The sequence below is a fragment of the Lucilia sericata genome, unplaced genomic scaffold, assembly GCF_015586225.1.
Source record: "Lucilia sericata isolate MDLA Ls3-8-SP2 unplaced genomic scaffold, ASM1558622v1 Contig000253F_arrow, whole genome shotgun sequence".
Classification (NCBI taxonomy): Eukaryota; Metazoa; Arthropoda; class Insecta; order Diptera; family Calliphoridae; genus Lucilia; species Lucilia sericata.
Window position 1 is genome coordinate 338,258 of NW_023994279.1, and position 25,938 is coordinate 364,195.

Sequence of the window (25,938 nt, forward strand, 5' to 3'; positions counted from 1 at the left end):
ATACTTTAAAATTAAACATTTAAATTAATGTACTTCTTAAATTAGTAAATATTTATTAAAAAATTATCATACTAAATGTTATTGAAAAAATTAAAAAGTAAGAGAGGAAAAACTTTGAAATATGTATGTATGTCAAAGAAAATATAAAAGTTGACATTACTTTCAACCATAAGAAAAAAAGAAAAGACCAAGTAAGAAAATAAAAAATCGTGTTTCGATAAAATTTTTACATTTTATATTAATTATATAATAACATAATAAATTATATAATAATATTAATTAATCTAGCTTTAAACCAGACGTCGGCGCTAGTATTGTTCTGACAACGAAGATTTTCGGCAAATTACATGTACACAACACGATCGCATACGAACCTCTAAACAAGAGCATCAAAAATACAAATATTTTATTTAGTTGCTTGACAGCATTCAACAAAGCGGGTTGATGTCGCTTTGTTAAAGAAATTGCAAACACAACTTGAAAAAACAAAAACAACTTGCAAAAGCAAGAGCATAATTTACAAAAACAACGCACACTCTAAATAATTTTCTAGAATGCATAACAATGAAAGTAAATAAGTTAATCTTGTTTCATACTTTTTTTTGTACATTTTAATTAGAAATGTTATTTCTATGTGAAGAAATTATCATTCTTAAGTACATTGATTACACTTTGTTTATAAATATTCGCATTTTACAGTAATGCAATTTAATCTTCAAAATTAAAAATAACCAAATATTTTTTTCAGTGCAATTTCAATGAAAAAATGCCAATAGTGTGTGTGTAGTGGTGATTTTTTTATCTGCCTCTCTATCCGCCGGTATATGCTTTAAACACAAAGAAAATCAACTCTGCGCCTGTGTTCAAAAAAGATTTCGTTTGGCACAGCAAAAGTGATAATATTTTCCACCATAAGGAAATTTTATTTTACCATAGAACTTTTCTGCCGTTTGGCACACAGTCTTAAAGTGAAAAGAGGCAACATGAATTACATTTTTATTGGAAATTTCCAATAAAATACCTGTCAAAAACATAAAAATAAAAAGATAAAAGCAAAAATTGCCAATCAAATTTATAAACAAATATTAAATAAACAAAAATATTGAAATTAAATTAAAAATATTTAAAAAATTATCCCACTGATTTGTCCCCTGGTAAATTTTAGGTTTATGCCCACGTATTTTTCCAGTTTTAGCTTCTGTATATTAGAAATTATTCCTATTTTCTAAAAATTAGTTAATAATATTAATTTTAATCTTATATAATTATAATTATAAAAACAACATTATCTATTCTTTATTTCTTACAATACATGTTTAAATAAAACTTTTTTTCATAAATGTGAGTTTTTGGAGGAAAAAAGTACCAAAAGGGGTAAAAATGGGACTTATTGGTACTTTATAGTACTTCGACTGGTACTTTTTTTACTTAGAACTTAGAAACATGTAATTAAGCATCTATAAAAGTGGACTTTTTGGTACTTTTTCGTTCTTCAAAAGGTACTTTTTGAGTTTTCTATTAAATTGAACATAGAAACATGAAATTATGCACGTAGAGCCCGGAGTAAATGAGAATCTATAAAATGACACTTTTTGGTACTTTTTCGTTCTTTGACTGGTACTTTTTGAGCTTGCTGCAAAATTTGAACCTCGAAACATGAAATTAAGCACTTAGAGCCTGGAGTAAATGAGAATCCATAAAAGGGGAACTTTATCGTACTCCGACTGATACTTTTTGAGTTTTCCATAAAATTAAACATAGAAACATAAAAATAAATATGTAGAGCCCGGAGTAAATTATAATCTATAAAAAGGGACTTTTTAGTACTTTTTCGTTCTTCGACTGGTACTTTTTGAATTTTTTATAATATTGAACCTAGAAACATGAAATTAAGAATCTACACCCCAGATTAAGTGATAACATAAAAAAGGGGACTTTTTGGTCCTTTTTTGTTCTTCGACTGGTACTTTTTGAATTTTTTATAATATTGAACCTAGAAACATGAAATTAGGAATGTACAAAAGGTATTTTTTGAATTTTCTATAATATTGAACCTATAGGCATGAAATTAAACCTGTATGGCATGGAGTATGTGAGAACATATAAAACGGGACTTTTTGGAACTTTTTCGTTCTTCAACTGGTACTATTTGAATTTTCTATTATAATGAACCTAAAAACATAAAACTAAGCAATGAGGGACTTGAGTGAATCAAAATTTAAATGAGTATTTCTGGTAATTTTTCGTTCTTTAACTGGTACTTTTTGAATTTTTTAAAATATTGAATATATAAACATAAAATTAAACACGCAGTATCCTAATTGAACGAAAATTTATCTCGCTTACGTCCATTTTGCAAAAAGGGCTCGATATCAATCGAAATCTCTATAGGCCATAATTTTTGTTGGAAGAAAATATGTAATGTAAATATGTATGTATATGAAATCTTCTTCAGAAAATGACTTAAACGCACATAAATGGCTTTCAAATGTCGATGTCGACGAAAAAAACATTTTTAGGAACCGAAACCTACATTTATGAAAAACAAAATTATGAGGATCGGTCCGCCAATATAACCCTCTTACAGAAAATCAGTTTATAGCTAATACATCATTCCAAAAGTTATCATTATGATAGAATTATGGTAGAATTAAAAAAAATACTTTCAATTATAATTGACCCAATTCCATATTTAAGTCCCTAATCCGAAAATCACGGTGACGTTCTTTTTATTCTAATGATCAAAGTCCATTTTTACGATATATGATTTGCCGAATATAACTCTTACTTCTTACTTATTTTAATCATAAATTAATTACCGCGAGTTTTCATACACTCTAATAATGTTTTCAAAGTGAAACTTTTAGAATATTTTTCAATCTCTTTGTGATCCCTTTAAATGATGTTGTTCTGGAAGAACTTTAACATCCATGTAAACATTTTGGGTAATAAATTGTGGGACTACCAATGAGGGGAGCGGAATCTCTCATATGAATTAAATACAAAAATTCGTTTATATGGGAAACTAATAGAACTAAATTCTTCAAATTTTGCAAGAAGAACTTCCATATGAATTAAATAGAAAAATTCGTATATCTGAGAAACTATTAGAGCTAGAATCTTTAAATTTAACTGAAGAACATTTAGAGAATAACGGGCGGACTTTCAATGGGGGGCTTGGCACTTCTCATATGAACTAAATACAAAATTTTGTATATCTGGGAAACTATTAGATTATTCAAATTTTTCATAGATTAAATTAAAATCTTAATTGACGTTCGGAATAATTGGCGAAATTGCAATAATTTGCGTGGAATCTTCCATATGTTACAAATTGTATATCTGGAAAACCATTGTAGTTAGAATCATCAAAATCGTTAATCGTTCTTATTTATATTGCTTTTAGGGTAGCATAGCACACTGGGTATAGCTAGTAAATAAACAAATAAAATATCTTTGTTTTTACGTTATTGATCATTTTCTTAATGCAAAATTTTTTAGAAACTGATTTTCTGCAAGATTTTTTATATGGAGGATAGGGTTAAATATCGGCAGATCCTCGTAAAACTTGGAGAAAGGATTAGTTTTTAATTTTTAAGAATTTTTTATTTATCCCTCATAATTTCTCACACAACTTTTGAGCTTGCTCTGTTTTGTTTTTATAAACAATATATTTGCTTCCAAAATCCCACTTTCTGATCTCTCGGATTCCGTTTTTATTTAAAATCGTTGAAAATTTAAAAACTAAACGTAGTTGAAAACTTAGCCGGCTTACAGTCGATTTTAAGCCGCCGCCGACATATTTAGTGTCAGTCGCCGCCGCATGTTAATATTTGTCGGCGCAGGACTCTGATGGCAACCTTCCTTTGAGAACTTGAAAAAATAAAGTATACCTTTTAACATAGCATACTTCTCAGCATATAAATAAAATAAAGTTAAAATTTGAAAAATGTTAAAATCGGAAATGCAACATCAATTTTGGATTACCAAAAAAACTGTTCAAAGGAAACTTGGTTCTAAGGAGGACGAACATATTATTTCTTCCGATGCGGAACTTGATGCTAAAATTGAAGTTTTTAAATCAATATCTGCAACTAGTGTAGAATTATCGAAAATAATTGATCAATACCAAGAAAGACTTTGCATATTGTCGCAAGAAGAAAGTGTATTTGGTCGATTTCTGAAAGAAGCTGGAAAAAGAAGTAAAACAACTGGCCAAAGTATTACGAACACTGGGAAAGCAGTTTCTTATTGTGGCCAACAGAGAATGTGTGTACGCGTTCCACTCTTGAGATTGCAACACGAAGTGGATGTTTTTCGTTATCGCGCTATTACTGATACCCAAAACACTATTACTGCTATGGAAAAGGAGCGGACGGAGTATAGAGCAGCATTAGAATGGATGAAATCTGCAAGTACTGAACTTGACCCAGATACAGGTCGAGGATTAGAAAAATTTCGAACAGCTCAATCCCACGTACGAAATGCAAAACAACTTTTCGACAATTTGTCCATGGATTCTATTCAAAAGGTAGTTTTTGTTACTTGATTTTTTTATACATACATTAGGGTGTGCCCTAGAATTAATATTCTAAATACGAGAAAAATAAAAAAAATTTCTTCCTTGAAACGAGATTCAGCGAATGAAAATCAATCAGAACAATAGTTTAAAAAAAATTTAATCTTTTCGAAATTGCTCTCAAAAATTCCGTAATTTTGAGCTCATACCGGGGAAAATTATTAAAATTTAGTGGATTATATAAAGAGCATACCAAAATAATATAAAAGACCTTATAATATTCTCATTTCAAAAATATTCGAACAAGTTTTGTACCTTACATTTCCCAATTTTGATGAAACTTGGTGCACACATTCCACAGTGGGGTCTCCCTGAACAAAAGTTGGCATTAACTGAGCAACAATATTTTGGTATAAATTATGGGTATCGACGGATAGTGGAAGTCCTTTATATACGAAGTAAAAATGGAAAAAGTTGCAAATTTTTTTTGCAAAAAATTTTAAAATTTTATTTACAACATATTTTTATTACATTTATATATATCGTAATTACTTTCGCGAAAGACCAAATTTAATGCATCTTCTGGAATATTTTAGAATTTTTTAGAGAAAGTTCTTTTTACAGTTATAAAAGGTTAGGGAATTATATGAAGATCAGCTTTATTTCCTATAAAAGGGGCAAACATTTGAATTTTGGTGTTATTGAGAATATTTCAGATTATCTTTGTCGCTTGGATGCCATTGTACTTTTTCACTTTTAAAAATTAAAAAAAAAAAAACATAATTACTTATCTATAAAAAATTGCATTTTAAAAAGTCGTTAATAATTAAATCTTTGGCTGTAAAGATGATTTAAAATAATACCTTTTCATACATAAAAATGTTATATTTGGTATAGAAAAAGAAAATTTTCAGAAATTTTATATTAAATGTTGGATTCGTACAAAAAAGTTATGGTATTATGAAAAAAAATCTGGAAAAATATACATAAAACATAGACTTTGCTTTATCATCTAAAGTCCTATAGAATAAAAATGGGAAAACTAATAATAGCGTAAAAGTCTTAGCTTTTTAGGAATACTAGATTTTTATAAAAAAAAATTCTAAATATTTATTTTATGCCAAGTTTACTTAAAGGAGACCCCAATGTGCATTCTTTGTATAAATATGTACAAAGTTCAATGTTAAAATTTTTTTCAATGTCGAAATATTAGGCATTAATTTTGACATCGTAAGTATATTGTATAAACTATTTATCTGATTTTTATCGTTTTTGTCCCTGTCTTTTAGTTTGACAATATTTAATTTACAATTCTCAAAATAAGATAACTTTTGTAAATGCATTTTTGAAAATACCAAAATTTTTATGTGAATCAGAATTATTTGGAGAATAGAATAGTATATTTTATGAAAAATTACACAACAATGTCTAAATCTCAGGCATTATATGTACTATTGTAAAAGTCTTTTAAGGGAAGTTCTATCAACTTATGTTCCGTAAATTATTTATTTATTCAGTATTAAAAAATCCAATTTGGCCAAAATAATATTACATAGTAATTTAATAAACCTAAGTGTAAATACAAAGTTTAAATATACAATAAATTTCATGTTATAAAAAATATCAAATATCAAATCTCAAATGGGCTCCCCAGCCGTAAAAGAAAAAAAATAAGAATATCAAGATTTTCTTAAAAAAAGAGGAATGAATTAGGTCCAGTTATTTATTTTTATTTTTTCATTTATTATTCAACATCTTTACATTTAATGTTAGTTAGATCACTTGTAGAACAAGTAGAATAATGTATTTGTTAAATTTACTCAATTACAATAATATTGATTTTGCTTTAATTTAGGAAACACATTTAAAATCACATCATAAAGTTTATTTTGAAAATTATCACTTTATTACAGATCTTTCAATACATGGTGTAGGCATCACAACTAATTAATTATTATAAATTTAATATAAATTTATGGACTTATATTCTTCATTGAGATTTGCCTTTCTATGTGTACAGGAAATTCTTGACCATTTGTATTAAATCTGTGTACTCAGTTTTTCGTAATCAGCTCTTATACCCCTGTAAATGACCTTAAAGTTTAAAGCGCATACGATTTCGAAAGATAGAATTCCAAATTTATATAAAAACTTTGCTAATAACATCAAATGAAACTGACAATCTCTGCTTAAAAATAACATTATTTATTTCAATTCATCAGGATTAAAAAACAAGTAAGAATTTATAGTCCGGCATGGTCGACCATATGATTACCCTACACAGTGATTATGTTACAAATTTTGATTATTATACCCTTCACCTTCGTGAGAAGGGTATATAAGTTTGTCATTCCGTTTGTAATTTCTATAATAAAATTTTCCGACCCCATAAAGTATATATGTATATTCTGGATCCTTATAGGTAGCGGAGTTGATTAAGCTATCTCTGTCCGTCTGTCTGTCAGTTTGTCTGTCTGTCCGTCTGTGTGTTTGTTGAAATCAGTTTTTAGAGGACCCCAGATATCGGCGAGATACGAATCTTCAATAATTTTGTTAGACATGCTTTCGAGAAGATCGGTCTTTCGGTTTCATTGCTTTGTGTATTTTGTTTTTGTTTTTTTGTGTATTTCGATTATTTCAATTAGTAGACAAAAAAGGGATTTTCTAAAAGATGTGTTAAATGGAGGCATGGTGTTAATAAAGTCCTATCCTTAAAAATTTGGTAGAGAGATTAGATGTAAATGCATCAGTTATTTATGCAGAATATCTTCGTGACATTAGTGTTTATAAATGGATTTTGACCATCAAGTCATTTTCTGAAGCGGACTTTGTGGGGGATAGGGTCAAATGAAATGATTTTTAAAGTGATACAAGAACATTTTACATATTTATGGGGTTATGAGTTTAATATAGGCTTCGTCATTGGGTCAAAAGAAGAGTATGGGCAAATTTCATCATATTATCTTGAAAATTGCGACCTGTAGAGTGCGCACAAGGTTTACATGGACACACAGACGGACGGGCGGACATAGCTAAATCTACTCAGAAAGATTCTGAGCCGATTGGTATACTTTAAGGTGGGTGTAGGACCAATATTTGTTACAATTGGGTGTTACAAACATCAGCACAAACGCATAATACCCTCAACACTATAGTGGTGTAGGGTATAGAGAAGCTTAAAGAAAATTTGTCACAAAAAGATTGTTAAAAATGTTTGTTTTGAAAATGAGACTTTTTTTAAATTTAATTTTATTCTAAGTGTTTAAATTATATAGATAGAATTTACAAATTCCCAGCTTTCATTTTATGTATCATTAAACACATACAAATATTTGAAATATTCGTTTGAAATTGCAAGGGCGGGTTTCTTACTACTCAGTTAAACTAAAACTAAACTAGGCTTAACTTGCTGTTATGGATTTAAGATCAGTTAACTTTGTTAGTATTGCCAAGTTTTCAGTCAAAAATAAAACAAACAGTTGCTTTTTGAAAATATTTCTTTTGTAAAATGAAAATTTTTAAACGAAAATTTTCTCAAATCATTTTTTTAATTGTTCTAAACCTTAAAAAATTGTGCATCTGGTAAATTTGAATTGATTATCAAATTCACAAACCAATTTTAAAACTGTTATTATTATAAACAATTGGATTTATTAAATCCAAATTTTAGTTCTCGCACTGTACGCCAGATGGATAAGGCAAAAGGTTTCAATCGAGACTAAACAAATTTCAAATCATAATGTCAGCAGAGGCCAACAGATGGAGTCTCCCGCTCACTTAAATAGGCTCACTGTTTTGTTTACATTCAAATTAATTTTTTGCAAAAAATAATGGATTAATTGGTTATATTAAAATTTTAATTAATACCATGATGTCTTATATATCACTACATAGATAGACAGACATTAGTGCAATACTTAATAACCGATTTTTAATCATTTTTTTTTCTAAAATAATACGTTTTTGAACAATATTTTTTTGGCTCATTTGAATAGGTTCGTCATCTTTAATTGACAAAAACAGCAACAAATTGCATTTTTCATGAAACTCTTTTATTTTTATAAACATTTTTACAAGGTTTTAGAAAAGATTTACTAACCCAGCAAAAAATAATTGATGTCATACTTTACAAACAACATCTTAATCACATCTAAAAATACGATTACATATTTTTCGCTTTTATAAACCAAGTATTTCCTTACAAATGAAAACCCAGTTAAAAGTGAAGAAAGAGTTATAGAAAAGTCACTACAAATAACATATTCGACGTACATCAAATTCAGAATAAAAACCGATGAAATTTACATAAGCGTGTCATTGAAAGAATGCGGTTTATTTTTGACATCCAAATATTTTTTACTGCTTCTAATAATAAGATTAGATGTAGTCCAAAGTTGTCAAAAATGAACAACATCCCTCCAATGACACGCTAATGTAAAATTCATAGGTTTTTCACCCGAATTTGAAGCACTTCTGGTTACTAGTTGTGATGAAAATACTACATCTTTTTCCACCCTTTTTTTGCTGGGAAGGAACATATCCGCCGTTACTTGATATAACTCCGAAAATTCGAGGTGATAAAGAGTTATAAAGATTCTTAAGTAATGGCAAGGAAATTTCGGTCCAAGCCTTTTTAGTTCTTTCAATTTAGGTTTCTTTTGTGTCATACTGTCTGCTCGACCTATACACATTACGAGAAAGAATATCCGAAACATTTTTAATAACCCAGCAAAAAAGGGTGGAAAAAGATGTAGTATTTTCATCACAACTACCCAGCAAAAAAAGTGTGGAAAAAGATGTAGAATTTTCATCACAACCCAGCAAAAAAAGTGTGGAAAAAGATGTAGAATTTTCATCACAACTAGTAGCCCGAAGTGCTTCAAATTCAGGTGAAAAACCTATGAATTTTACATTAGCGTGTCATTGGAGGGATGTTGTTAATTTTTGACAACTTTGAACTACATCTAATCTTATCTTTAGAAGCTGTAAAAATCCGATATTTGTATTTCGAAAATAAACCACATTCTTTCAATGAAACGCCCAGTTAAAGAAGTGACTATAAAGCCCAGTTAAAGAAGTGACTAATTCCCTTGACAAAACCTAGTAGACTGCGAGGGTTAAGTCCCGCAATTTCCCCCAGTTCGCCATGGAACCTATTCCCTAGCCATTTCAACCTGAGGTTCTGTATCCTAGGACACTGGCAAATAATATGCTCGATCGTCTCTACTTCCTCCTCATCCTCGCATAACCTGCAATAGTCCGATACACTACTGTCCCACTTACTAACAAAGGTTCTAACTGAGCAGTGTCCAGTTAGAATCCCTATCAGAACCCTTAGACTGCGTCTGTCCAGTCCTATAAGTATTTTGGTAGCACCCATATCAAGTTTTGGCCACAGGGCCTTTGATATTTTGCAATCCAATCTACTATTCCAGGACTGGTTAATGATATCACGTATTCTTTCGAATATCAACCTATTATAGTGACAAATGGGTGGTTTAACCATCCTTTCCCTGTCATCTATATCAAGGTTCGAACCTAATCTAGCTAGTTCGTCCGGAACCTCATTACCATGCACATTACAGTGCCCTGGCACCCAACACAATCTAATGACAAACAGTCTCATAATGTCCCTAAGGGCATTTCTGCAATCTACAACTAGGTGCGAGTGTACCGTGTGACAATCCAATGCTCTAAGAGCAGCTTGACTATCAACATAAATTGTCACAACCGACCCCGGATCGATATGATTCCGAATCAGTTCCGTCGCTTTCCAGATCGCTAGGATCTCTGCTTGGAAGACACTACATTCGTCAGGGAGTCTGAATGACCGTTTTATGTTAATATCAGCGATATAGACACCGGCACCCGTGCCGGTATCCATCTTGGACCCGTCAGTGAAAACTGCACACCCTCCAAACAGTCTATCGGATACAAGCCAATCATCCCTAGTTGGAAATTCTATCAAAGGTGTTTCCCCGAAGTCTAGAGTCGTAATATCATAATCCGTAATTCCGTGAAGGGAATTACCCTGATCAAGCAGACCTACTTCGTACAAAATTTTTGTATGATTGTCGCGCGAGGGTTTCACTAACGAAGACTCGTAGAGTCTTAGTAGATTGCTAGCCGCCACACCCGCTACAAAATGTTCTATAGGTGACAGGTTCAGAATGATGTCCAAGGCCGCTTGCGGAGTTGGACATAAGTTAGAATAGGCCTGACAACCGATGTGTAAATCCAATTTACCATATCTGGTTGCAGACCCCATTTCTTCCCTATGGAATTCTTGATCCTCCCATCTGGATCATTCCGATCAATGACTGCCACTTGAAGGCATACATCTAGGCTGGTTGACTTCTTCACCTTCTTACTGGATAAAGAGGGTTGATCATCACCAGATCTGGCTCTCTTAATTGTCTCCTTACGGGGACCTTTAGGAGCGCCAGCCGGGGATGGACCAGACCTCATCTTTGTGCTAGGTGACTTTGAAACCACTGGTTTGGAGGGTCGGTCACTACCGGAGCCCTTTCCCTTACTGACGTTCTTGCGGAGGTCAGTAGGAGAGCGGGCCGGAAGTTTACCGGTCCTCTTTACCTTACCTGGTGTCGTGTCCACCTTGCTAGGGTTTTTGGTGGTAGACCTTTGACCTCCGCAGCTCGCTCCGAAGACATGAGCGCATTGGTTTCCGGGATACCACCCTCTTTGCCTTTCGGCAGACTGCAGGTTGATGTTGCTATCGACCCATCACTCTTTTGAGTGTTAGTCGGGTTGATTGCAGCATCCACCTGTTGTCTCCAGGGAGTGGACCAACCCAGAACGTCACCAACGGGGCCGTATATTCTCTTCCTTCTGAGCAGGAGCCTCTCCCTTGACGAGAACTTTGAAGAATCAGCCTTTGCCTTCTTAGACAGAAAGGCGAGAGACCTCAAAGTCCCGTTCCTAGCCTTCTCCTCCTTCGTTCGGCCTGTATAATTAATATCTCGTGGAGGGGCACTTGGCTTCTCCTCCACGGCTACTTGCCGAACGACCTGTGGACGGTCTTCTCCCAAATGTCCCCTTTGGATCCTCTTGGCCTCTTTAGCAGGGGATGTTATCTTAACAGTCTGACTGTCAGCAAGCTCTTCGTCAGACAGAGATAAATTCCCCAGCTTCTGTGTGGCACTAGTTTCACCAAAGGAGTCACTTGACACCTCCAGAAGATCCTCCACGTCTAAGTCGGTCAGTACCTGTCCTTCATGCTCAACAATTCTGGCATGGAGGTCAGTAAGGGTAACGTCACCGTCCTCCCATGTACTGTCCAACTCCCCATTATCCTCGTTGACCGTGACGTCCGGATTGTCTCTCCCTAACAGGTCGACCACCCCTTCCGTCGTGTCCCTACTCTCATCCTTTTTTGTTTCAATCTTTGGTTCTTCTATTTTGAATCCCACGAGTATGCACGTACAGACGGACGATCCACGCAGTGACGGCGTACGTGGACTAGGCAACTACGTTACAACAGCGCTTTACCATGACGCTGAGGGGAGCTGTTAGCAACTAGCCTCTTTATGCACTGGCTAGCCATCCAGGCCCTCGGCACTGCTACCACTCACCTTGACCTTAAAAGTGCCTATATAACGCTATGTCTAACGGTAAAGCCCTTACTGCTCAAAGAGCCAAATCGAATAACATAGCGTATCATCTATGTCATGATAGAAGGAAGTAGGATTGACAGACACATACCACACTCACTATCTTGACAAGATGAGTAACCTTTAGTTATATACTTCTTTAAAACCATAACTTCCTGTGGCTGAATACCGAAGCATTAGTCACAGTAAGCTCTAGTCACGATGTGTACTTAAGCCCTCGCATCACGACAAGATAGTTACCCTTGGCGAAGGTTTATAAAAGCGAAAAGTATGCAATCGCATTTTTAGATGTGATTAAGATGTCGTTTGTAAAGTATGACATCAATTATTTTTTGCTGGGAACTAGTAACCCGAAGTGCTTCAAATTCAGGTGAAAAACCTATGAATTTTACATTAGCGTGTCATTGGAGGGATGTTGTTCATTTCTGACAACTTTGAACTACATCTAATCTTATCTTTAGAAGCTATAAAAATCCGATATTTGTATGTCAAAAATAAACCACATTCTTTCAATGAAACGCTTATGTAAATTTCATCAAAATTTGAAGTACTTCGAATATGTTGTTTGTAGTGACTTTTCTACATCTCTTTTCTCATTTTTAACTGTGTTTTAATTTGTAAGTATATGTTTGGTTTATAAAAGCGAAAAGTATGCAATCGCATTTTTAGATGTGATTAAGATGTCGTTTGTAAAGTATGACATCAATTATTTTTTGCTGGGTAGTAACCAGAAGTGCTTCAAATTCGGGTGAAAAACCTATGAATTTTACATTAGCGTGGGTGGTAGGGCCAGTTATGTGGTGATCCTCGTAAAATTTTGTAGAACGATTTCGGTTCATACAAATCTTGTTTATGTCGAGTTTCATCGCTATACTCGTAATTTTAAGCCTTAATTTAACGCTAATTACACATTTTTTGAAGGAGGCCTTATATGGAGTGTATGGTCAATTAAAGACCGGCCTTCATAAATTTGTAGAGAAATTTTAACTTGTACAAAACTTGTTTAAGTCGAATTTCGTCGCTGTACTCCTATTTTTAAGTCAATAATGAGCGTAAAAGTCATTTTATAAAGGGGACTTTTATGGGGTTAGGATCAATTATGGCGTGATCCTCGTAAAATTTGGTAGAGAGATTTTGCTTCAATAAAACTTGTTTATGTGGAATTTCAAAGCTATACTGGTGTTTTTAAACCAGTTATGGCTGTTAAAACTGTTTTCCGGGGACGAACTTGCTTGAGGGCTATGAGAAAACTGTTAGTTTATTCAAAGAATGTGCTTTTATTTATTTCAGTGATGCCATATTATATTACATAGATTTGTTACCAACTTACATTTACTTGTTACACTATGGGTCTATATTCATATATACAACATCTCTCTTTTTAAGATTTAATAATACAATCTTAATAATACTATTATTAATAAAATATTTGAAGATAATAAGTAGATTTTATCAAATACAAGTTCAAATTCATTTCTGTATAAGAGTACATTTTTTCTATTTTATATTATTATTATTTTTTTAAATATTATTTAAAATCTAAATTTATACAATAACTTTAAATTATTCATAAATTCAATCTTTCAAGCTTCTTAATAATTCTGCCCCTTCTAGTAACATTTTTATTTTCAATTTCTTCTAAATTCTTGGCACTTGATTGAGGAGTTTCAGGTTCACAAATATTATTAGTATTTTTATCAGTTTCTCCTGTAAAGAATTCCATCATTATCTTCTATAACGAATGATCTTGGTTCTTTACAACATTCTTTTATTTTTCCAGGAAACCAACAGCTGGTTGGCGTTTTCTTGAACATAACCATATCCCCTTTCCGAACTGGATTAACATCCCTAGCAGTCCTATTGTAATATTCCGAATAATTACGAATTTGCTTATTTAACTTTTTTTTATAATCACTATAGTCAATTACTTTTGGTCGATGATTTTGACTAATGGACGGAATTTTGGTTCGTAACGACCTTGACATAAGCAATTCCGCCGGACTTGGTAAATTACCCTTAGGTGTTGTTCGGTAGTTCAACAATGATACATATGGATCTGACTTACTTTCCATAGCTTTCAAAAACAACTTTTTAATGGTCTGGATGGAGCGTTCAGCCAATCCATTAGACCTAGGCAAATAGGGGCTTGAGGTTTTATGTTCAATTCCCCAAGATTGACAAAATTCTCTAAATTCCACTGAACTAAATGGGGGCCCATTATCTGATATTAGAATGCATGGAATACCCTGCCTCGAAAAAATTGATTTTAATTTTGTAACGACTTGTGTACAACTGTAACCAGAATTCAATAATTCTACTTCAACAAATTTCGAATAATAGTCAACTACGAGTATGTACATTTTTTTATTGAACTCAAACAAATAACAACCAAGTTTAAACCATGGTACATCAATGATTTCATGAGGTAACATTTTACTCTTCACATTGGCATTTTTGTATTTCATGCAGATTTCACAATTTGAAATAAGATTTTCTATGTCATTGTACATATTAGGCCAGTAAACGAACAGAGAAGCTAAATTTTTACATCGTTGAATTCCCATATGGCCCTCATGGATTTTATCCAAAATAAATTTGCGTAAATTTTTGGGAATTAAAATTTGGTGACTTTTTAATATAACATTATTCAATATTGACATTTCATCCTTAATTTTAAAGTATGGCATGACTTCTTGGTCCACGTCTTTTTTGTTTTTTGGCCAACCGATTTTAATATACTGAAGAATTTTTCGAAAAATTGGGTCATTAGAAGAATTTTTCTGTAAAACTTCAAGATTTGCGAACGGTATTTCTAACTTAGATGCAACAAAATTGCAATGTAATGAAATTTCGTCATCCAATGCAGTAAATGCAGTTTCAACTACTGGCGCCCTTGATAATGTATCGGCAATTTGTAGATGTTTACCAGGTATGTAACGAACTACTAAATCGTAACATTGTAGACGAAGCATAAATCTTTGTAATCTGGCCGGAATTTTATATAAGGGTTTTTCAAATAAAGTGACAAGTGGTTTATGGTCTGTTTCAACAAATATTTTTGACCCATAAACATATTGGTGAAACTTCGTACATCCAAAGAGTATGGCGAACAACTCTTTTTCTATTTGGGCATAGTTCCTTTGAGACTCCGTTAAGGAGACAGATGCATATGCAATGGGATTTCTCCCATGCATAATTGTAGCTCCAAGAGCATATTGTGATGCATCAACAGATAAAGTAATATCTTTATTTGGATCAAAATATGTAAGTACGGGCGATTTAGTTATTTCATTTTTTAGATTCTCAAGTTCTTTGTCGTGCATAGAAGACCAGTGCCATTGTACGTCCTTCCTCAAAAGTTCTCTAAGCTTAATATTTTTGGAAGATAAATTTTCGATGAAAGAGCCCAGATAGTTGACCATGCCTAAAAATCTTTGCAGTTCTTTGATATTAGAAGGTTTAGGCATACTAACTATAGACTTAATTTTCTCTTCATCAGGTCTAACCCCTGTGTGGTTGAATACATGACCTAAAAATCTTATTTCATTTTGTAAAATTTTGCATTTTGATTTATTAAATCTGAGGCCGACTTGTTCGGCTCTTTGAAAAACTTTTTCAAGTGTTTCTATATGCTCTTCCAGTGTTGAAGAATGTATCAAAAAATCGTCAATGTATATGATTAATCCAGAAATGTCACCAAATAACCTAATCATTTGTGAATGGAAAATCTCAGGCGCCGCATTTATCCCAAACGGCAACCTTAGAAACCGGTAGCGTCCAAATGGTGTGTTAAACGTACATAGTTTTGATGTTTGTTCCTCTAAAGGAACAAACATCAAAAAAAAAATCATATCATAAATTTTATTTTCAAAGGCTACTCTTAAAAATACTTTGCCTAAAACACTCAATTTTTCGCCACTAAAAGTGAAAATATTTACATTCGTTTCTCTTAATAAATCTAAAACATTTAAGAGCAATGCTGTCTTATAAGATATAATATTAGCTTGCGCGCCTGTGTCTATTTGACATGTTAATTTGTTATTATTAACATTTACCTCAATATTCCATTCTGCCGATGGCATTTTATTTCTGGAAATCGCACCAACAAATAAATGGAACTAATATACATTGGGTATAACTCTCCAATTTTGACAAAAATTTTACCACTTAAAGGCCTTTTAATTCTATGATTTATGATATATGTCTTTTGGTCAACAAATGTATAGTTATGGAGTTATAGACCTTCGAAGTTAAATATATATATATTATCAATATCTTCCCTATTTAAGAACCCATCCGGACAATATATATATCATTAGAAAGAGCTCTGAAATACCTTTTCAACGATATATAATATGATCCTTTTTATTAACAAAAAGTATTTTTTATATAGAGTTTTTTGACAAAAATGCCGTTATTTCGTAAATCCATCGATATAACGTTACTGATATATATTGGAAAAAGTGCATAAGAGATTTCAAGCTTTCATTTGATGTATGGATATATACTAATATCTTAATAAGTATAGACGATATTGTAGTTGGAATAAGGTAAAGTACCTAAAATTAATGTTTTTTATTTGATATTAGTTAATTGTTGTTGTTTTGGCAGGAATAAAGTATTATAACTTTATAAAGTACTAAACTAAATATACATAAAGTATTGAAAATTACATCAAAATACCTTTCCAACGATATATAATTTTAATTAGCCTATTGAGAAGGATTAATACAAACTGTGCTTTTTATATTAGGTTAGGTTAATAAAAGTTCTGTTATATCAAAAATTCATTCATAAGAAGGTACCAATTTATGTATATTGAGTAAATTGCGATTTTTCTGGGTAAATATTCGGAAATGGGTATGTAGCGCCGGACCCGAACAATTTTTTTAAATTTTTTGGGTAATGAAATGTTGTATTTGTAAACCCCCCAAAAAAAAAAATTTTTGTGGGTAAACATTCGAAAATTGGATGATAGCGCCGCAGGCGGAAAATTATTTGAAAAAAATCGCGCGATTTTTTTCAAATAATTTTTCTCTTTTTTAAATAATTTAAGAATTTTTTTGTCACAGTCTCGCTTTACTATTTTGAAACTTAAATATCATCCCCATTTATTAAGATATTAGCACATATCTATACATCAAATGAAAGCTTGAAATCTTTTCTACAATTTTCTCGATATTTATCTGTACAATTATATCGATGGATTTATGAAATAACGACACTTTCATCAAAAAACTCTATATAAAAAATACTTTTTGTGGAATTTGTTCTCAAAGGGTTATATTATATATCTTTGAAAAGGTATTTCAAAGCTCTTTCTAACGATATATATATTGTCAGGATCGGTTCATAATTAGAGAAGATATTGAATATATATAAATTTAACTTTGAAGGTCTATAACTCCAAAAACTATACATTTGTTGACCAAAAGACATATATCACAAGTCATAGAATTGAAAGCTTTATATGTGGTATAAATTTTTTCAAGACCGGAGAGTTATACCTATAATATATTTAAGCCAAATAAATTCTCGTCGTCATCATCATCGTCACATTCGCCATTTTTTTCAGCATGAATATTTTTTACAACCTTGTTTTTTAAAAAACACATTTTAGCAAAATGACCTATTCGACTGCCACTTTACTCCTTCTGCTGGACATTTGTTCCTGTGAATTTGGCCACATCGATTTCAATTGATGTTCGGTTTTATTTGTTGTTGATTTTTATTTATGGGCTTGAAATTTTTTCTTCTTATGATGTTGATTATAGGTTCAGACTCGTGGGTGTTTTCAAACATTTGTGCATTTTGTTTAGCTATTTCCATTGTCTTTGCTATACTTACTGCCTTATCTAAGCTTATAGCACCTTCAGCCAATAATTTTTCACGAACGTTCGCCATTTTCGGCGACAAGCCACAGGTAAATATGTCTCGAACCAAATCTTCACGAAGGTTACGCAATTAAGACTTAAATTTTTTAATATGGTGACATATTCGTCTACATTTTCTTCTAACTTTTGTTTGCACGAAAAAAATTTAAACCTCTCCATGGCTATGTTCACCTTGGGAATAAAAAACATTTCCAGCTTTTGAACTAGAGTTGTGTACGCAATCGTATCTAAGTCAACATTAAACGAATTATAAATATCCAAACAATCGCTTCCAAGATGATGCAATAACAGAGCCACTTTACGACGATCCGGTTGGCTTTCCAAATCAGACGCAGTAAGAAATATTTTAAACTGAGTGTACCAACTTTTCCATTCTTTTGATAGATTTGAAGCCTTTAAATTTGTTGGCGATAACGTCGTCGTAAAAAATTGACCACTATTTGACGGCTTCATCTCACATATGTTTGGTTGAGTATCCGGCATTTTGTTTTTTAACTTTGACCAATTATAATATAATACTTTTTTTTATCTCAAACTTTTCGGTAATTATTCACATATTCTTTTTGTCTCAAACCAACACAAATTTTTTAAATGTGCAAGAAAAAAATTTTTTTTTTATATTCTCATTTAGAGCGCACTTCTGACACCATGTTAGTTTATTCAAAGAATGTGCTTTTATTTATTTCAGTGATGCCATATTATATTACATAGATTTGTTACCAACTTACATTTACTTGTTACACTATGGGTCTATATTCATATATACAACAAAAACGTGGACCGAAATTGCACATTTGCATATTATACAAACATTCTCTTCAATTGGCTTTATTAAATGGGACTAAAATACCATAGATATCGATATATAAAATACAATATATATTCAATTTTAAAAATAAATTTGTGACCGTAAATTAAATTTATTAAATTTAATACACAATACATTAAGCTTTCATTTTATGTTAATTTTAACGCGGAGGCAAGGGGAGCTTAAAACGTATACTCCACCAAAAACTTAATACTTCATAAATAGAACATTAAATACAAAATATGTATCCAAATATTAAGAGCAGTTTATAATCTTATTTAAAGATTATGACTTAATAAATATCTGAACAAAATACTCTATCTAATATTAATAAAAATATTTTCCGGCAAATGCTATATCATCGAAAATAACGACCTTAAAAGTGGCTATTTTAAAGCACAAAAATATTGTATTTGAAATCCTTCACATTTGATCAATATTTTAGGATAGTTATGCCAGTTGGATTTCTCCAATATTTTTATATTATATTACACAATGTCTTAGCTTTACTATGAAAAAAAAAAATATGTCAAAATTTAGCATTTTATAAAAAGTATTTATGATCAGCTTCTTTCTACCATTTCCTACTGTGCAATGGTTCAAAGATATCCGAAAATGTGAAAAAAAGCTGTTTCCAGCATGGCATTACAATTATTACAATTCTTACTAGATGAAAGAAATTTAAGCTCACATGTTTCATATTACGAAATTGCCCCCTACTACATCCCACATCCTCAACAGCTATGCAAACGACTCAGGTAGAGCTCTTCCTTTCAAAAATCATAAAAATAATGATTATATGGATCTGGACCTTCTAAATTAATCATTTTTTCATCCAAAAAACAAGATGTTGATATAGCTTTTTATAACCATGCGTTCACGTGCAAACTGAAGAGGATTTCTCTTTACGAGTGGCAATTGGAGTGGCTTTTATAAATTTTTAATATTTCTAAAGCCTTGGCCCTTCTTACAATACGTTTTACTGTAGCTAGGCTTGATGTAACACCCACTTTTTCTCTAATTTTTGCTACAGAATCACTTGACTTGGAGGCAAATTTTATGAAATCTCTTCTGTCCGGTTTTGTTTTGACTCTATATGTAGTTCCATTTATGCTTTCTTAATATTCAAACTGTTTTCTTATAAAATTGCGAATAACATTCTGAATTAGCACAATTTTTTTTTGTGCCAAATTCCTGTGATTTTGGACAGTTTCCAAAAACGCTTTAATTTTGTCATTTTATTCTTTTATTTGTTAAAAAATATATTATCTATATTCACAGATACTAGAATATGAATGGATTTTACTCACTGCCAGCAGTAAACTGATTTTATTCTGATTGAACCTAATCAAGTGCGCCAAAAAATATAGCTAAAAATCGTAGTATGTTTGAAAAAAAAAAATATTAAAAATCCGCTATTAGGAATTGCGCTAATTTTTGTTTCACTAGTGATACCTAAGACATCATGTTATTATTTAAAATTTTAATATCATCATCATCATATATATATATGTAAATACGCAAAGCCAAAATGATTGGGAACATTTTGCGGCTCAATTATTTGACCGATTTTCTTGATGAACGCAGATTCGCGAGAATCTGCAGAATCAATATATGATCAAAATCGGAAATATAAGCGTTTAAAGTTTCTACCAATACACAATCACACAAACATGTGCTTGAATTAAAAAATAGAAAACAAAATAAGTAAGCAAAACAGCAACACTTTTTTTCATAAAAGAGAGGAGAGTGTAAAAACATGTTACTTCTCTGATGATGTATTTTGTATTTTGCAATGATATTTTTTGTTGTTGTTTTTAATAAGATTTTTGTGAAAAAAATGTATACGACAGGCTTAGGCAAAGCGAAAATATGATTTTATTGTTTTTATATGATTTTATTGTTTTTATGATTTTATTGTAATAATGATATGATATTAATGAAGTAAGATACAAAAGGATGTTGATGTTTGACCTGGGAAAACATTGGTGGGACAACAATTCTACACAAATTTAGTTTTTATTGATTTTAAGGATTTTAATGATGAAAAAAAATAAAACCTGCTAAAATATAAGTAGGAAAGTTTAGTTGGTCATGTCGGTACATGATACACCGTAATAAATGAATCAGTATATCGCTAATATGCAGGTTTAGCACAGTGAGGATTTGATGATATTCTTCTATTTCGGGTTATTCTAATCAATTAGGAAAAAGGCGGTTATAGTAAGTCGCCTGAAAGAAGTCTTTGTCGAGTATTATAAGGGAAAATTTATACAACATAAACCAGAAGGATGGACTTTTTATACTAACAAAAAATAAAATTTATTTATTGATAATAGAGATAATAGTATATACCCCTGTTCCAAAATCCCATTCCGATCTAAAATGGAATTATTTTAGTAAAGATATTTATTAAAACTAAAAAAACAATAATTTAAGAATTGAAAGTGGTTTCATTCCAAAAAAAGGTATTTTTACTTCATTAAAAAAAAAATGGAAATAAAAACTTCTTGCTGGGATATATAGATATAGGTTCAATATTATTTACAAGAGACACGTTACAAAGGAATAGTGCTGGACAGGTTCGACATTTTTTACGACAAACTTTTCATGAAGGGGCATGGGTGATTGCTGGAAGAATTGGCAGATTGTTTAACAAAGGGCTTAATTTAAAACTGGGAGACATTTAAAAAAACTTGGGGGAGAGTGAGCAAAAATCAAAAGTTGAAGAACTCAAACGGTATTAAAGAAAATTCTTTACTAATTTTACAATATGAAAATATATTGTAAGTTTTGCATAGATTTTAATGAACATTTTTGTAGGGGATAATAAATAATCGAAAGAAGAAATATTCGTTGTTTTTGCTTTTAAAAAAGTTCAAATAATTTTGAAAAACATGTTGCATAAATAATTTAGATAACTTAGATTTTATACTTCTTTCGGGATTTTGACTAAAATTTATCACATTTTCTTAAAGAATACGTTGATAATAGCAATTGAGATAATTTTTTGTCAGACATTTGAACTACAAAAATAGGGTTTTATTTTGTAGCATATGTCTGCAATTTTTCCTTCAATGGTTCCGGTCGAATTTCGGCCGCGGGGTGAACTCTAGTTACTATTTAGTCCATTATTTTTTGAAAAAAAAATTATTTGAATGTAAACAAAAAAAACCTATTTAAGTGAGCGGGAGTGTATTTGAAAATTTATTATTAAAATCATAAATTGTCCATAAAAATTGTAACAATTTATTGCAAAAATTGGTATTTGCACTGAAATACCAAGTGCACTATTCAAGTTACAGAAAGTTTGTTTATTTTACTATTTTTATACATTTTAAAAAATATTTGTCATCTATTGGTGGGATTTACTTCTTTTAGCTACAGAACCGCCATTTTTGCACTTAAATTAATTTTTCTTTGACCTTATATTAGCTTATATAGTGTATTTTCAGATAATGATGACCAAAACTAAATTTCAGTCTCCGAAGATAGTTTTTTTCTTAAAATAAAATAAATCCATTTTTGCACTTAAATTAATTTTTCTTTGACCTTATATTAGCTTATATAGTGTATTTTCAGATAATGATGACCAAAACTAAATTTCAGTCTCCAAAGATAGTTTTTTTCTTAAAATAAAATAAATCCAGTGATTAAAAAAGCCCCAAAATATTCATGATAACGCTTTTGTTTCTGTACATGTACAGAAACGAACGAAAAATTATAGAATAAGGGTATTAAAACAATAGTAACATTAATAAAACAAATCGGAATATTACTATTTACTTAAAAAATTTAGTTTTTCTTGTTCCGAATTGTTAATTGTTATTATGTTTTCTCACTTTTAACTTTGGTTAGGATTATTGATAAACACAAGATATAGGTTAGGTTGGGTTGGTAGGATGCTGTATCTACACCAAATCCGAAGAAATACACCTAGGACACTATCGGGCCTGTTGTGCGCTCCTTTTCATGGCAAATGTTTGTTGGTAAAATAAAAAAAAACTTAATTCCAAAGAAATTTCCAATCAGTGTTCGTGAAGGATATTATATCCGGAATAATATCAATTCCAAAATATTTGGATCTAATTTCGGCGAAAGCCTGACAATGATAAATAAAGTGCTCCAGAGTTTCACTGTCCTCTCTATATGCTCTACATTTTTCTGAATCTGCACGTCCAATTTTGTAATCCTGTGTGTCCACTCAGATTACCTACCATCATACTAACATCAGACTTGTTTATTTTGAGGAGTCTTCTCGTTCTGCTCTCGTTAGGGTCACCCCATAGGATTTTTGTGGTTCTACCCACGGTTTCATTATTCCAAGGGGCCTTATGGGTTCCTCTCACCCATAATTTTAATTCTGCCCTAACTACCTCGAGTTCCCTTCCCTTTAAAGCTATTACATTCGCTCTTTCATTGCCGACTACTCCCGAGTGGCCTGGTACCTATGTGTATATGATGTGAACCTTACCTCTGACAGAGTATTCGGTTAGAGCTTTTTTACAATCCAATACGGTTTTAGATTTAACTTTATCACCTAATATCGCCCTAATTGCCTGTTAAGCCATGTGGGCGCTTATTCCGCTTTAGAAACAACAAATAATCAGGCACCATATGGCATTCGCTGGAGCGTCAACGATTTCCTTGGCGACATTGACTATGCTGACGACATCTGCTTTTTTGCGCACAGCTTTGTACACATAAAATCCAAGCTGGAACGCCTGCCGCTAATGTTGGTCTGAAGATAAACATTGGAAAGACCAAGCTCAACAAGGCTAGAAGTGCATTTCTAACGCTAGGTAAAATTTGGAGATGCAACAATATCTCGCGCAAAACGAAGTTACGAATTTTCAATTGTAGCGTCAAATCGATTTTACCATATGGTTGCACAACCTGGAGTTCGGCCTAGGATACTACTCGCAGGATTACTACATCGGACAAACAGTAGTCCAGTCGAAATGGAAATCCGTATAAGGAAATGGATCTGGTTAGGCCACATCTTACGACGCCCACATAATGATATAGCTAGATGTGTCCTAGACTGGAACCCCCAGGGACAGCGTAGAAGAGGCCTATATTTATGTAATATATGTATATGTATATATATATATATATGTAACCACAAAAATCCTATGGGGTGACCCTAACGAGAGCAGGACGAAAAGAAAAATTAATTTAAGTGCAAAAATGGATTTATTTTATTTTAAGAAAAAAAACTATCTTCGGAGACTGAAATTTAGTTTTGGTCATCATTATCTGAAAATACACTATATAAGCTAATATAAGGTCAAAGAAAAATTAATTTAAGTGCAAAAATGGCGGTTCTGTAGCTAAAAGAAGTAAATCCAATTAAGATTTATTAAATCCAAAAAAAAGTTGGATTCAGCTAATTTCAATATTAATTTCAAAAGAAATTAATTATTTTATTTTGATATTCACCAATAGATGACAAATATTTTTTAAAATGTATAAAAATAGTAAAATAAACAAACTTTCTGTAACTTGAATAGTGCACTTGATATTTCAGTGCAAATACCAATTTTTGCAATAAATTGTTACAATTTTTATTGACAATTTATGATTTGAATATTAAATTTTCAAATACACTCCCGCTCACTTAAATAGGTTTTTTTTGTTTACTAATATCGCCCTAATTGCCTGTTAAGCCATGTGGGCGCTTATTCCGCTTTAGAAACAACAAATAATCAGGCACCATATGGCATTCGCTGGAGCGTCAACGATTTCCTTGGCGACATTGACTATGCTGACGACATCTGCTTTTTTGCGCACAGCTTTGTACACATAAAATCCAAGCTGGAACGCCTGCCGCTAATGTTGGTCTGAAGATAAACATTGGAAAGACCAAGCTCAACAAGGCTAGAAGTGCATTTCTAACGCTAGGTAAAATTTGGAGATGCAACAATATCTCGCGCAAAACGAAGTTACGAATTTTCAATTGTAGCGTCAAATCGATTTTACCATATGGTTGCACAACCTGGAGTTCGGCCTAGGATACTACTCGCAGGATTACTACATCGGACAAACAGTAGTCCAGTCGAAATGGAAATCCGTATAAGGAAATGGATCTGGTTAGGCCACATCTTACGACGCCCACATAATGATATAGCTAGATGTGTCCTAGACTGGAACCCCCAGGGACAGCGTAGAAGAGGCCTATATTTATGTAATATATGTATATGTATATATATATATATATATATGTAACCACAAAAATCCTATGGGGTGACCCTACCGAGAGCAGGACGAGAAGACTCCTCAAAATTTAGTTTTGGTCATCATTATCTGAAAATACACTATATAAGCTAATATAAGGTCAAAGAAAAATTAATTTAAGTGCAAAAATGGCGGTTCTGTAGCTAAAAGAAGTAAATCCAATTAAGATTTATTAAATCCAAAAAAAAGTTGGATTCAACTAATTTCAATATTAATTTCAAAAGAAATTAATTATTTTATTTTGATATTCACCAATAGATGACAAATATTTTTTAAAATGTATAAAAATAGTAAAATAAACAAACTTTCTGTAACTTGAATAGTGCACTTGATATTTCAGTGCAAATACCAATTTTTGCAATAAATTGTTAAAATTTTTATTGACAATTTATGATTTGAATATTAAATTTTCAAATACACTCCCGCTCACTTAAATAGGTTTTTTTTGTTTACTAATATCGCCCTAATTGCCTGTTAAGCCATGTGGGCGCTTATTCCGCTTTAGAAACAACAAATAATCAGGCACCATATGGCATTCGCTGGAGCGTCAACGATTTCCTTGGCGACATTGACTATGCTGACGACATCTGCTTTTTTGCGCACAGCTTTGTACACATAAAATCCAAGCTGGAACGCCTGAAGTAAAATACCGCTAATGTTGGTCTGAAGATAAACATTGGAAAGACCAAGCTCAACAAGGCTAGAAGTGCATTTCTAACGCTAGGTAAAATTTGGAGATGCAACAATATCTCGCGCAAAACGAAGTTACGAATTTTCAATTGTAGCGTCAAATCGATTTTACCATATGGTTGCACAACCTGGAGATCGGCCTAGGATACTACTCGCAGG

General features: G+C 31.9%; 1 protein-coding gene across 1 annotated transcript in view; it reads left to right on the top strand.

The window, feature by feature from the left end:
- The first annotated feature begins 3,866 nt into the window (after positions 1-3,866).
- Positions 3,867-25,938, top strand: part of LOC119602790 (islet cell autoantigen 1) — a 41,926-nt gene continuing 19,854 nt past the window's right edge. The window contains exon 1 of the mRNA XM_037954496.1: positions 3,867-4,531. Within this exon, the coding sequence (XP_037810424.1) occupies positions 3,950-4,531 (582 nt within the window). The 5' untranslated portion in view covers positions 3,867-3,949. The remainder of the gene's footprint in view (positions 4,532-25,938) is intronic.